Source organism: Oxyura jamaicensis, chromosome 4, assembly GCF_011077185.1.
Source record: "Oxyura jamaicensis isolate SHBP4307 breed ruddy duck chromosome 4, BPBGC_Ojam_1.0, whole genome shotgun sequence".
Taxonomy (NCBI): Eukaryota; Metazoa; Chordata; class Aves; order Anseriformes; family Anatidae; genus Oxyura; species Oxyura jamaicensis.
This window is the reverse complement of record NC_048896.1, coordinates 52,769,476-52,783,599: the sequence shown is the minus strand read 5'-3', so window position 1 is coordinate 52,783,599 and position 14,124 is coordinate 52,769,476. Positions and strand designations below refer to the sequence as shown.

Below are 14,124 nucleotides of genomic sequence, written 5' to 3'. Positions count from 1 at the left end.
AACCTTAAGCATAAAGAATGAAGAAAAACTATGTTTAGCAGTGGCTAAATTCACAACAGGATACACCTCAGGTCACCTAAAATCTTGGAAGAATTTTAATTTAAAGGAACTATCTCCATGGTTTGCTTTTTTTGTGCCTTCATACTGCTAACAGGAGAATCAAATGCTAAGACAACCAGCTGTAGCAAATGTGCTACACAACCAAATCTGTCATACACTGCAAATCTGAGACATTACTACACTTTAATACTACAGGGAAGGTTAACTGAAGGAATGGTTATGCTATGTAGGCTCCCAAAAAGTTAGCCAGAAAGGAAGTTGCATGTCCCTGGGAATCATGATAAGAAACCAAGCCGCTTGCCAGAGGTGAAGAAGGCATGTCATTGTAGTTGCATTACTCACGAAATAACCCTGCTGCTAAAAGCAACCATTTGTATATGCTGTCCATAATCTGTCAAGTGCAAGAAATCCCTGCATCACAATTCATTTATTAAAAACAAAAAATAGAGAGACAAAATCATTTTATGGATTTCCAGAAACAGAATTTAGCAAGAATTCACTTACACTTGAATCATGGCAGCAGGCAGCAGATAGTGAAAACACCCTCTCTGCCTTTTCTTCACAGGAGGAAGGAGAGTGGTGGGGAGGGGATAAGTGCAGAAAAGAAGAAGGTCTCACTTTTTGATAGTCTTTTTCAAGAATGGCTGTGAGGATTTTCACATTCAAGACTTTTTGCAAATGCAAATTTGGTGCTAATTAACACCAAAGGAAGACATGTAAGAAACAACACTATAACAAAAGGAAAGGTTAGCTGGAATAAAGAGCAGGACAATCATTTCCAATCTCTCATTACGTTCCACTAGCAATTCCTTTTTCATTATTCTTCTCAGTACATTATATTTTGGTTTAGTTTTGCTATTTGAATGTTTTTATAAACTAAAAGTTGTCTTCAAACCTTAGTGCTATTGTAATCACACAGAAAAACACAGTTTAGACTAGATATAAAATACGCTGTAACTTGAAGTCATAAAACAATGTCAGATCAATGAAGGCATTTAACTTAAAATCATAAACTGAGTATATAAACTTGCGAAATTACTACAAGCTAAAGCATGATAACAGTTGTATAGACAAGACGTTTCCCCAACAGACTGACAAATTGTTTACGGGAGCTTAACAAACCCAGAAACCATATACCAAGATGGCAAAAACATCTAACTTCCACAAAGTGATCATGCTTAACCGTAATTTGAAAAAGCAGCAGCAATTTGTTACTGGTCTGGCACATAAAAAACATATGTATGTCTGTACTGGATGAGACCAAAAACCTTGTGAAAGTCAGCCTTTTATCTGTAATGGGGATCAATCACAAACTGAAAAATTAAAAAATGGGAGAACCATACAGTGATACATTCCCCTACACCCTCTCAAACCCCAGTGATCCAGACTTCCAACAATGTGATGTTTCTTTACATATTTATGTCTCTGAATGGATTTTTGTTACAGCTGTTTTTTCAGGAACAATTCACATAAACTTTTAGCATCCACAAAAACCTGAAGACAGGAGTTCCAAAACTTAGCAGCACGTTACCTTCTGTTTATTTTGAACCTGTTTTCTCCTAACTTCATTTGCTTTCTACTAGTTCTTAAAGCTACATAAAGATATATCAAAGAATTGTCTCCTTCTTTATTTCCCCCATATCACCCATGTTATGACCCAAGATGTGTGTGAAATCACTTTATTTTGATTGTTAGTATATTTTAAGGCCAGACATGTGTCCTATGCTTTCCTGTGATCACTCAAAGGGTTATGAACCACCCATAGTTTATGTCCAATTAGAAACCTATGTGTGTCCAAGGCATCTGAGCAAGGGTGGTTGGGTAACAACAGATACAACAGATACAAACTAGTAATAACATTTTGAATGGTCATTGTTAATTTTGAGTTACTACTTTTCTCTTCTTTGAGTATTTGTCTATTACAAACAACAGCATTCTTTGATGCAAAGGAAGATGATGACTATTATCCTCGCTACCAATAAATAAATAAAAAGATTGCTTTTCTTAGTTCTTTTCAAGCAAACAATTCTAGAAATCACTACATGCATCTGAAATGCAAACAGGGAAGAAAAAGCAATAGTATTGAGATGCACTCATATCATTCAACTATTTGTTCTATAGAGGAGACTATCTGACACAGAGAATAACCAAGTAATGGCAAGAGAAAAGAGTGGGGGGGACAGGGACATAGTTATAAAAAGATGGTTATGCCAATGTAATACTCTCTGAAATTCTACCTAGACTAAGAGTATGATTTCAGAATGTGTGTTTCGATAACCATCTCAGAAATGTATTTGGGTGAGATTTCAGTTTCATTAGGTCTCTGTAAGAGTTGTGGAGGAATAATTAGCAAAACATGCATGGAAATTACATGCTGATTCTGAAAAAGGTCCAAAGACAGATGCTGCACAAGGGTCAAACTAACATATCAGCACAAAAATTCTACCTTTGAAAATCCTAACACCATTCAGAGAGAAAGTGAAACAAATATGCCATTGGTTATCACACAGAGATTGATACTAGAATCCAAACAGCTTAAATTGTTTCACACACAACAAACAGTTTAGTATCTCTAAGGCTCACAGGTAAGCCAGGTTTGTCAATCAGTACCTATTTCACGTAACTAAACACATTTTCCTCGAGGTGCGTTGCTGCTTTTTGGCCGAATTGCACTCCTTCCTGTGGAGCAAGCCCTGTCCGTGGTGCTGAAGCACCGAGTCCTTGCTCCGGGGGGTGCCTGACCATGGTGCTGCAAAACCAACCTTGGCACCCACAGCATGCCCATTTAACAGCAGGACCATTTGTAGCTCTGCCTCCTAACTTTGGCATATGTGCCCAAGGACAAGATGCAACAGATTGACTCAGCTGTCAGAAAAGATAATTGATCAATTTTGCCATTCACAAATGTCCCTAAAGGAAGCTGTCTGAGGGTTACTGGTGTTGCAGAGTCTCACAAAATCAACTGGCCCCCCATTCAGAAGTAGCAAAAAAATATGTTCTTAATCATAAATACGTTTAACTTATATTGTTTCTCTCAACTGTTCCTTATTCTGCTTAGTGTTTTGGAAAGGATAGAGTGTCCCTCTCCTCAAAAAAAAAGAGCTTTGTTACACAAAAAACACGACAACTTGATACCAGATGCTTACGAGAATCTGATAATTGTGTTTCATATTAAAAAGATTTAAATCCATAATAGGCTAACAAATGAATCATGAAAAATGTGTCTCATTTTCAGGTATCACTGCTTCAGGCTCACTGTAGTGTGGGGCCAACCTTCATATCTCTACCACTGTTTCTTGAGGTGACCCAAAATTGTAGGAAATATACTGGACTTTTTCTTAACTGCCAGGGACTCAGGTACAAAGGTTGAAATATTTTATTTCCTGTACTGCCCTTTTTTTTAAGCAGGGATTCACATGAACTGCGTGAGAGTAATAATATTTATACCTTCTTTCAGAATTTATGCTGTCTGGGTTTGGAATACTTTTTAATTAAGTTCTTTTTTTTGTCTCAGGTGACAAATTTACTGCCTGAAATAACAGAGACAAGGCAACCGGGGCAGAAGCTGAGCCCAGCAGTGTCAAGTGTCACAGGTTTCACTACCAAAATTCCAGATGCAATTGCCTATCAGAATAAGTCATTGCCACTGCACCCATTATTGTTAGTTCTTACATTGTTCTTCTTACCTTCTTACAGTACCCGATTTTGGAACACACTTTATCCTTAGACAGACACTGGTGAGTTTTATCTGCTAATTACCTACATTGACTCCTGTGTTGGAGCATGAGATGAATAAAATGTCATTTTACTTTTCCTTCATGAAAAGCATTTATCCACAGAATGCCTCTAGGAGTTTTAATACCTCTCTAGACAAAAGCATTTTAAAAAAAATGCAAAATTACAATGGCTGGAGATCAAAACACCTGCTACTTTCTATCTCCTTTCCAAAGGTAACAAGAGATAGTAAGCAAATTTCCTGCTCTTCCCACTCTACCTCCTCTCATAGGAAAATCTTAGCGTGAGTTATATGAATGGTGAATTTGTGCACCTGTGATGCACACTCTACAACAGAATTCAAGTTGACGTGCTGAAGAGCAGTCAACAGTGAAGTTTACATTAGAATAACAAAACTAGCCTTATATTTTATAGTAAATATTACATATTTATATATTATATTATATATATATATATATATATATATATAGTTTATGTATATATTACTTCTCTTCTGTCTTTGATACCCGTGGCTCTCACATACCAATTAAACACCTCACTTCAATGAAGGTGAGAGCTATTTGTTGCTTTTGTACACTTGGCTGGAACAGAAGTCATTGCTTACATAACAGCCACTATAAAATTGATGATGATTTAGCAAATATTGCAAGAAAATGACAAAAATGAGAATAAAAATATTATGTACACATGTAGCTATGGTGAAGACAAAAGAAGATTTAAGAAGGTTACAATTTTCTTCTAGTAGTGTCATTTTATGATCTTGCAAAAATTTTGTGTCTTACGAAAGATAAATTATCAACAGCATAGAACAAGATCTCATAACAAACTTCTGAGTGTAAAATCATGCTTTGATAACTCAGTGTTTTCCATGTATTTTTACCTCATTTTTTTTCCCTTAACCAAGTCCAGAAACACATCACAATTTATTGCTTCCACTGAACAAAGAAAAGGAAAAAACTGTGTTTTGGAATAACATAATACAGAAGATGGGACACATTCTGGTGGGAAACTGTGTCTGTTGTATAAATAAAATACATGTAGCTATAAATGCAATATGTAATACTCATTCCAAACCATAGTCACCTCTTAAGAAATAAAAACCCGACTCAAAGCTGGGTAACAGACTGGCAGTGCACTCCTGGCATTTGTCAGGAACATTTGTCAGACTGACAGTAATATTAACCACAATCCATTTCAGTTGCTTTGGTTTATCATTGTGTGACTGATGTTTAAAACAATGCCATAAGAAGCTGCTTAAATAAAGTGTTGGTTTAACCTATACACTGCAGTTCTTTAAATCTGTACTAACTGTGGACTTCTAGCTAATATATTAACAAAACTGTTTTTCATATTTGTGATTCTACATATGTAACTTCAACTAGCAACTTCTATAAAAAAAAAAACCTTCAATTTTAATTTTTTTAGGTACCCCCAAAAAGTATAAATATTGACCTGACATCTTTTCTTCAAGACCAAAATATCTATGCAAGTCCCACAGTAGGACTGTTAAAACCTTGTAAAATGTGAAATATCTTTGAATATTTTTAAAACCTTTAACAATCCAGGGATCCTACAATCATAGCTACCAGTTGTTTTGAAGTTTTACCCCAAAGACAAGGTACAAGAATGCAAATATCACAACACACATTATATTCAAACATATTCATAGTTGAACATTAGCAAGGTACTGCTGGTTTGTATTTTTCACATATTTGCCATAAAGTTATATGTGACAGTTTAACATTTAAACTACATAGAGTTAATATTCCTAGAAATGCCTAAACAGTAACCAAAACCTGAACTACTGTATCTGAGATAGGTATGGCATAAAGACTTCCATTATGTATAAGGCAATGACTTGCATTCATCCAGAACAACAGTTACGTATTATGACATACAGATGCGCTCTCACCAACAACACTTAACAGAGTATCATAAAATAACATTAATAAAAAATCACAACAAGAAAGAGTGGTTTTCCTACCTGATTTTTTACCAGAGGCAAGAATGGTACCTAACCTAAAGTGAGGAAAATTGTTCTACATTGCACTTACTTCTGTTTCAGGGTGGAGGCAGAAAAACTAGGACTACAGCTCTGGCTGAGTTGATGAGGTTACAAATTAAAATAAAATTAAGAGGAGATTTCTCAGAAGTATAACAGGTGGGCAATCATTTTTTTTTTTTTTGTAATTAATTATTATAGTAATAGCATATTTTCATTACTATTTAACAAAAATTAATGGAAATTGATGTTGCAAAAATATCATAATCAAGGAAGGTATGAATGATTAATACATTTAATTTATGTATTGATTCAATCTACACAGAGCTGATGTTACTCATTATCTTTCAGTTTTCACTTAAATATAATTCAGGCAAACACCAATTCCTTTATACAACTAATGTGCATGAAAATATGAAAACAGTAACTGAACAGCTAAGTTCACTAGTGAGAAGAATCTTTCTGCTACACTGCAGACTGACTAGCAAATAAACTTCTTTTAACTACCATTATTAATTTATTTTTCTGAAAGAGAAATTCAAGTTTCCTTTTTTTCCTCTAATTGTCTCTACATTTTGCAATTTATTGTCTTTGCATTTCTTCTCAGTACCATCTTAACTCTGAATTTTGGATATTTATGCTTCTACATTTTGAACATTTTCAAATTCATTTAGTCTAGACTGGTGACAAGTATTGTTAGTTGTAAACGACTCAGATTTTATTTTTTTGGCATGGAAACTGTTAAGAAGATATTTATTAAATTTTACAGTAAGAAATTATTTTAAAATATTATATATCTTTAAAAAAATTGCTACAATGTAAAATATGTGTAGGTTTACCCATGAATATGGATTTGTGTCAGTCAGACATTCTGACTGAGGAAGCATCAAGTTCATGACTTATTCAAGAAGTATTATTAGAAAATATTACAATGACAGTACCTCAGCATCTCTTTGCTTTGGACTTATAATATTATATATTTGTTTTTATTTGTATGTTATATATATATGAATTTTATAAATTTATTTTATACATTTATTTTATATATTTATATTGTATAGCTCTAATATATGTATATTATATACATATACACAAAAAAGGCATGGAATAGTCTGTAAACAAAAATACACATGCATATACACATATATACATATCTGTTTGATGACTGCACAGTGCTTTTTAAAAGTTAAAGTACTAAATGTGTAATTAAAAAATCATTTTTCTGGAGATTTTCAAACAGACCTATGTTTAGTTTAAGCAATAATGAATTGAAAGAACGAACTTTTTTAAACTGCCCTTTTTTTGGATTTTTTTCTATCATATTACTGTTTTGTATAGAAGACATTTGTAAAAAAAAAAAAAAAGTTCTAATTAAAATATTTTCTTTAGCTTTTTCACTAATTAATTATTTCCCCTTGCTCCAAATGCCAACCAGCTTTTAGAAAAAGATCCAGTTTTTAGGTCCATTTAACTAGTCCACCTAGTTTGTGGCATCCCTGCCTATGGCAGGGTGGTTAGAACTAGATGATCTTTAAGGTCCATTCCAACCCAAGCCATGCTATGACTCTATGATTCTAGTCTTTGTAGAGAAAATGAGATGCTTACACTTTGTAAAATGAAACATTACTTTATTGCAAAAGATTGAAAGAAAATATTCACATTCTACAAAGCTTTAAACAGGCTGTATAATATTGCATCTGTGTATGTCCATTTGGGAAAGAGCCTTAGAAAAACAAGACTACTCCATGAGAAAGTAGTTCATCAAAGCTGTAAGAAACTAACCATCCTTTCTCTGTTTGACAAAGGACAACAGCATTACTTTAGCATACCTGAAGCTGTTTCACAGAGGAAATGAAAAAACAGTTTCTACTTTGGGCATATGGGCAATGATTTAAAAGTTCTTAAAATATGGTATCATAGGTTTTACTACTAAAAACACAATTCTCATCAGAAAACCAGGAAATTATTTGGCAAATTTTTAATCTTTAGCTGACTTGGCATCCCTAATTTCATTAAAATTTGAAATTAAATACATGTGCTCCAAGTAAGAGTACCTTCCATTACCAATTCTTAAATTAAAACAATCAGAAGTAATAAGAATGCATCGATAATTCTTTTCTCCACAAAAACATTATCCCTATTATCAGTATATGTATTTACAAATGAGACACAGTTAACGGTTGTACATTATTAATGCATCACACGCATAAGAAGACATGAATGAGACTGAAAACTACTGTGATAATTATTGGAGAGAACAAAAAGAGTATTGGATGACAAATACCTTTGACAAATCTCTGAAATTGCTAGGAAGTGTAAGGTCCAACTCATCTGATTCATAGTTGGTGATAACCCAAGGGAAGACAGGGTACTGATTTAAATCATTGTAAGTGCGACCTGACAAACAACAAAAACTTGAGTTAAAAGGAGTTATGCTTAACTAACATACAAGCTTCTGAAGATACAACCATATAGTTTCATGAGTTCCTCAAAAGAACTGTAATTTATTTCAGATCCTTTATTATTTCAGTGTTCTACTTTGCTTTACTGAAAAGGACAATAAAAAAGTTTGCAAATTGCTAGTATTTCAACATTTCAGCTCATTTCACTTTAATTGTAAACTGGTTTGCTCGCAGTAAGAGTTAAATGAATTCATTTTCTATATATTTCTCCCTGCTTTGTCTTTCTCACCTTGTCTTCTATCTCTGAAATGAAACACTCAAAAAAATACAAGAGTCCAATGACTTTTGCCTATATAAAAATTAAAGCAAGTTTTACATGCAGCATTAAATTTAGTTTGTGAAGAAGCTCAGGATTTTAGAAATTATACAAGAAACAAACATTTCATCCAGAGAATTCATTTTACGGTGAATTCTCCTTGATCATTTGTGGATATGCCAAAATTTAACGAAAGAGAGTATCTGTAATATATATAAAATATAATAATATTATATATAATACATATTATTATATATTATATACATTATATGTTTTTATATTGTATATATATGTTATATATGATACATATTTATATATATATATATACGTTATATATATATATATTCTGGATCCAGGTTCACATATGCACCTTCATGCATCTGTAAGATAGAAACAATATCCTTCCTCCAGTAAAAGCAAAATATCCAGTTAGAAGTCTCCTATACACAATACATACACATACATGTTTCATGTAATCTGGTTTATAATTTTAAAATGCATAATTTTTGGTTGGATCCTGTCTTTTTTAATGATACTGTTGCAGAAGCTCATTCATTTACATCACCTCCTATCCATATGTCCTCAGATTTTGTCTAGTCTGGTCTTAAAAGTCTCAAAGAATAGGTTTTTACGTCTTCCCTAGAGAGATTATTTTATAACCCAAACCATCAGATTGCCAGAATAAAATAAAAAAAATAAAATAAAAAATAAAATATCTAAAACTCACCCTAAGTTTGTATTTTCCTAGCTTTCTTACACCATCCGGTATTTGTCCATCATGGTTTGCAGAAATTATAAGTAGTATAGCTAGATATAGCTAGATCCTTTCTTTCCCTTATCAATTGGACACATCACACATTATTCAGGATTAAGGATACATGACACTTACATCTTTGTTTATTTCAAATTGACAGCCATCACAACAATCTTTTACCTCCCCATCATGGGAAACTAGGCTTTCCCTTTTTCCATAACACTATCTTTTCATTCCTTTTAACTTCCAATACCAAGTAGCTAGAACTCATTTATTATTTCAATAACACATTAAAGCTGAAAAGGTTAATTCACTAGAGACAAAGAAAACAGTGTCAGGATCTTGCCTCATTCCACTTGGGCAGTAAGGAGGCATGTAAATCCAACCCTATTGCTATAAAATCTGCCACCAACCTGGCATCCCTGACTTAACGACTGATTGCAGAAACTAGCAAATCTGACCGTTTGTATAAAATGTAATTAGTGTGAGCATAGGCATTTGCTCTACCAGTCTTTTTAGAAAGAGCCAAGTCTGAAAGGGAAGTAGTAGACCTTTCAACACTGTCCATAGCATAGAAAAGAGCTGAAAACTGAGAAATTTTGCACAGGCCGCGGTTGCTCTGCAGACAAAGTATGTTGGGAAATGAAAGAGTGGTAATGAGAACTACCAACCTCCATTTACTAAACTGAAGTCAAATTGGTTAAAAACTAATGGGCCAAGAAAGGATACATGAAATATAGCTATGCATTTATAGAACAAGACACTAGGACAACTGCACTGGGGAATGCATTAGGATTTGGAAATGGATGAACAGTGTACTGGCACGGCAATAGTGGTGATCCAACCACAACACTCTTCAGAGACCAACTATCCGTCCTGTAACAGTAGTATTTATTGGCTCCAGGAATATCCTGCTACCCAGCTGACACTCCCCAGAGGGTTCCAGACCTACAGAGACCTTGTTATATCAGCAGGATTTAGAGAGGATAGTACTTACAAGTATCAAAACTTAGAATCCTAAGGGAAAAAGAAGTTACTATTGCTGAAGCTCTATTAAAATACTGTTTGTGTAGATCCTGTCCTCCCACAACAGTCAACATATTCTGACTTGAGCTATATTTTTAAGTGCAGTTCAGTAAAGCTTTTTAATTGCATACCATGCTGTGTATAATTATGACCAAAGTACATTTAGGAGGATGTTGTGAAGTTATTATTCAGAACAAAATTTTACATAGGAAAAGCGACTTATTCAAAGGGCAAAACCTAGCAGAGCCCCATGACTTTTGAGAGTGTGCCACAATTAACTTAATGCTTCATTTCCTGAGTCTTTATAGTAATTTGTGTTACCTGCTATAGTGTTTAGAAACATCAGGTATTCAAAGTTGGAAATTTCTCGGTGTTGCCATCGCTGGGTCATATTCGAAGCTTTGAAAATCTGTCGTGGACTAGCCAAAGAAATGCGCCTGGAAAACAAAAATAAACATTGGAAAAAATAACGGGAAAACCTGGTGGATCCTCCTTTTTACCTACCTGAATGCAGTGGCAGTTGTACATATTCTTTTTACTAGTTCTATGCTAGATTTCTCTGGAGATCAAACCGCTATTTTCAATACCTGAAGTTCACTTTTAAACTTTTATTATCTAATCAGAGCAAAAGACATAAAACATCTGACAACTGGATATGCCAAGATTTGAAAGCTTTCAAACAGAAACCTTTACAGCTGTGCAAATTCAGCTTCTCCACAAAGGCTTACTAGATTACAGAAACATGTTACTAGTGATTTAGAGACATGCCTGACCATTAAATAAGAATATTACACAACTGAAAATTTCACCTATGAATAAAGTCATCTTTCAGAAGGGATTTTTAAATTCCCCAAGTACAAATGAAAAAAAATGATACAATGATAGAATTTTCATTATGAAGTCCATACTCTTGAGACTGAAATTCTGGGAAGTGTTGGAGAGTAAATCAAAATAACTCAAACTTTTAGAACCTGATGCCAGATTTCCCAATGTTTGTGAACGAATACAGAGCCACTCCTTGGAGTGCTAAATCAAGCAGAGAAGAGTTTATTATAAAATTCCCAAGATTGTCTTGTTTATCATAAAAACATCTGTAAATACCAGAACCATATAATATAGGAAAAAAATCTAGATATAATTTTCATTAATAAATCTTTAATGGTATTAATAAAAAAAATACGGAAAATAGTTACAGAAACTTTTTTTTTTAATTTCAATAAATGTCTTTAAACTGTAAACCTATTTATTGATACAGATGGATGGCAAATTTTGAACAAATCTGTATATAATTTCATTTATATTTACATTTTTTCACATATAACTCACTTCTGTAAATAGAAATCCTTATTACCTTACAGAGCAACAATAATAGCAATCACAAATTCAAAATGATTTTTTCTGGACACGATAAAAATATTTTGATGTCATCTAGCTATCCATACGTAGAGAATACTTTACAAAAATGCCATTATTAAGAAAGAATAATAAATCTATTCCTTAGAGGTCGATGTTTCTTCTAAAACTTCAGAAATTAATCAACCTTAAAATATTCTTATCACTCACTAAAATCCAAGAGTTAATCAATCCAATAGACATGAGGGACACCTCAAAAACTACTTCCATCAGCCTCGGTGAACATTAAAGTGTGTTGCTGATTCCCACCCAGAACATACCTTGCAATCAAGCCCTTGTGCTAAAATTATAGCAAACTGAATCATTATCTTTGGTTTTAGGATCCAAACACACATCCCGCCACGGCAATACTAGTTTCCCACTTACCCGAAGTAAAATTTAGCTCTGTCCTCAAGAGCTGGAAGATAAACATACCATACTAATCCTTCACATGCTATTTAGCTTATATTGGTCTACACATCACTACAATAACCCCATGATGAGGAACAATCATTTTCATCTGGGTTTAAATACTATAGAGGATTCAAGGATGTTATAGTCAAGCTAATATAATTGAAAACTGCCATAAAAGCTAATCAGTCCTACTATCAGTCTTATATCAGTCTTAAATTTCAGTGGGTTGGTAACCATAAAGAACCCTATTTTATTTAAGTATGGTAACTGATTGAGTCTCCCTGGCAAAAAGAAGCTACCTTCCCTGTAACAGACAGGAATCACAAAAATAACCTCAAATCCAAAAGTTTTCATTATATAAACACAGTCCAAAAATCATGTAGAACTGACAGGCTTGAGGTTGTGCTGCATGCTTTGTAAACCCAGAGATATAAATGCTTTAAACCATATTGGTTGGCTTGATGAAAAGAAAAAAAATAAATAAATAAATAAAAAAAAAAAAAAAAAAAACTTAGAATTCACAGATACAATTAATTCAAACTGTAAAATACCTGGTCTGGGGTAGTCCAAAGATTGCACCAATACCAACCCGAGGAAGACAATTAACCACTTTCTTTACTGTTGCTTGGTCAGGGAAGTTAAACATGACACCAACTGTGAACACAAGAAATGAAATACAGCATCATTCTGCAGCGTTTATTTTTTGCTTTCTGGCCCAATAAAACTTAAACCTAAGCTTAGGTGCTGAACAGATAAAAAAAAATAGACATGTTTCCTTGAGACACTTTTATACAATTAGATACACTTTTATACAATTTCTGGAACTGCTTCTATTTTCCGCTGTGAGGAATTTCATCAGAAGCTGACACTTTTACAAAGCTTATGAAGCCTACAGTTGTTTTGCTTTCTGAACAGAAGGTAAATCTTTATGTACTCATTGACTAACTAGAACTAAATAAAATAATGATATTTTATATATAAACTGCATCACGTTTACCAGTTTATATTTTCAGTATTATTATATTTAACATCTATTATATTTAACATATAAATATTGTCTTCATGTTTTTTCTGAAACACAGAATGACACTAATGAAACTAACCTAAAAATTGGAATAACATAATCCAATTGTGATATCACCAGTGGACATTTATGACTTCACAGAGGCTAGTTTATGACAACTAGGGGCTCCAAAATATGAAACTGTTTGAGTACATGACTAATATTCCAGTGGACGATACACACTACCAGATATGCACAATGATGCTCTCTGCAAAATCTTTGTCTGATTCCTTACCAGCTATGTTTAAGGTTAGAGTTAATTTTAAACTCAGATAAAAACTATTTGACTGATATGTTAACTGCACAAAAGATGTCCTGTGAAATACATACTGACTTAAGTATAACACTGTTTAATATCACCACCAAAAAACTTCCCTATATTTGAAAAGTGTCCTCTTAAGAACTACATTATTTGATGTCTTTGTATACAGATTTCAAAACGTGTTTTTCAAAATTTCATTATCAGTACAAAACCACCAGAAGTGACTGAAGAATCTTAGTTTAAACTGCAAAGACATCATCTAACCTAGTTTAGAATAAAATTTAACAGGAGAAAATAGCAGAACAAAGTTCTCTGAAGTCTAAACTCACTATATTTTGAGTGACTTGTCAGACTACATATGTGTGTTTGAAAAAGGAACTGAAGAAAGTGAAGAGTAAAAAAAATGTTCATAATCAAGCAGGGTTAAGCCCACATTTATTTCTTAGACTTGCACTATGATCTAACTAAAAGCTACATTTCTCTATTTATATAGAGATTTTAGAGGTATCCAAGAGATGCAGATTATTGCATAACTATATTTGAAAAAATATTAGAATATTGGAATACTATTACTAGAAATACAGCACAAAGCTATACCACTGATCCAATCTGGTAGCGCAGTTCTTCCATTCTGTTGTTCTTAGCATGTATAACTAATAACTGCTAACCCTCCCAAGAGACAAAAAAAAAACCCTTGA

At 33.3% G+C, this 14,124-nt stretch overlaps 1 protein-coding gene across 3 annotated transcripts in view; it reads right to left on the bottom strand.

Annotated features, from left to right (window-relative positions):
* The window catches only part of LRBA (LPS responsive beige-like anchor protein), a 395,253-nt gene that overhangs the window by 120,252 nt on the left and 260,877 nt on the right, over positions 1-14,124 (bottom strand). For all 3 annotated transcript variants that reach the window (XM_035325418.1, XM_035325421.1, XM_035325419.1), the window contains exons 41-43: positions 12,653-12,755; positions 10,617-10,732; positions 8,082-8,194 (exon numbers count right to left, since the gene is read on the bottom strand). In XM_035325418.1, the coding sequence (XP_035181309.1) occupies positions 8,082-8,194; positions 10,617-10,732; positions 12,653-12,755 (332 nt within the window). The remainder of the gene's footprint in view (positions 1-8,081; positions 8,195-10,616; positions 10,733-12,652; positions 12,756-14,124) is intronic.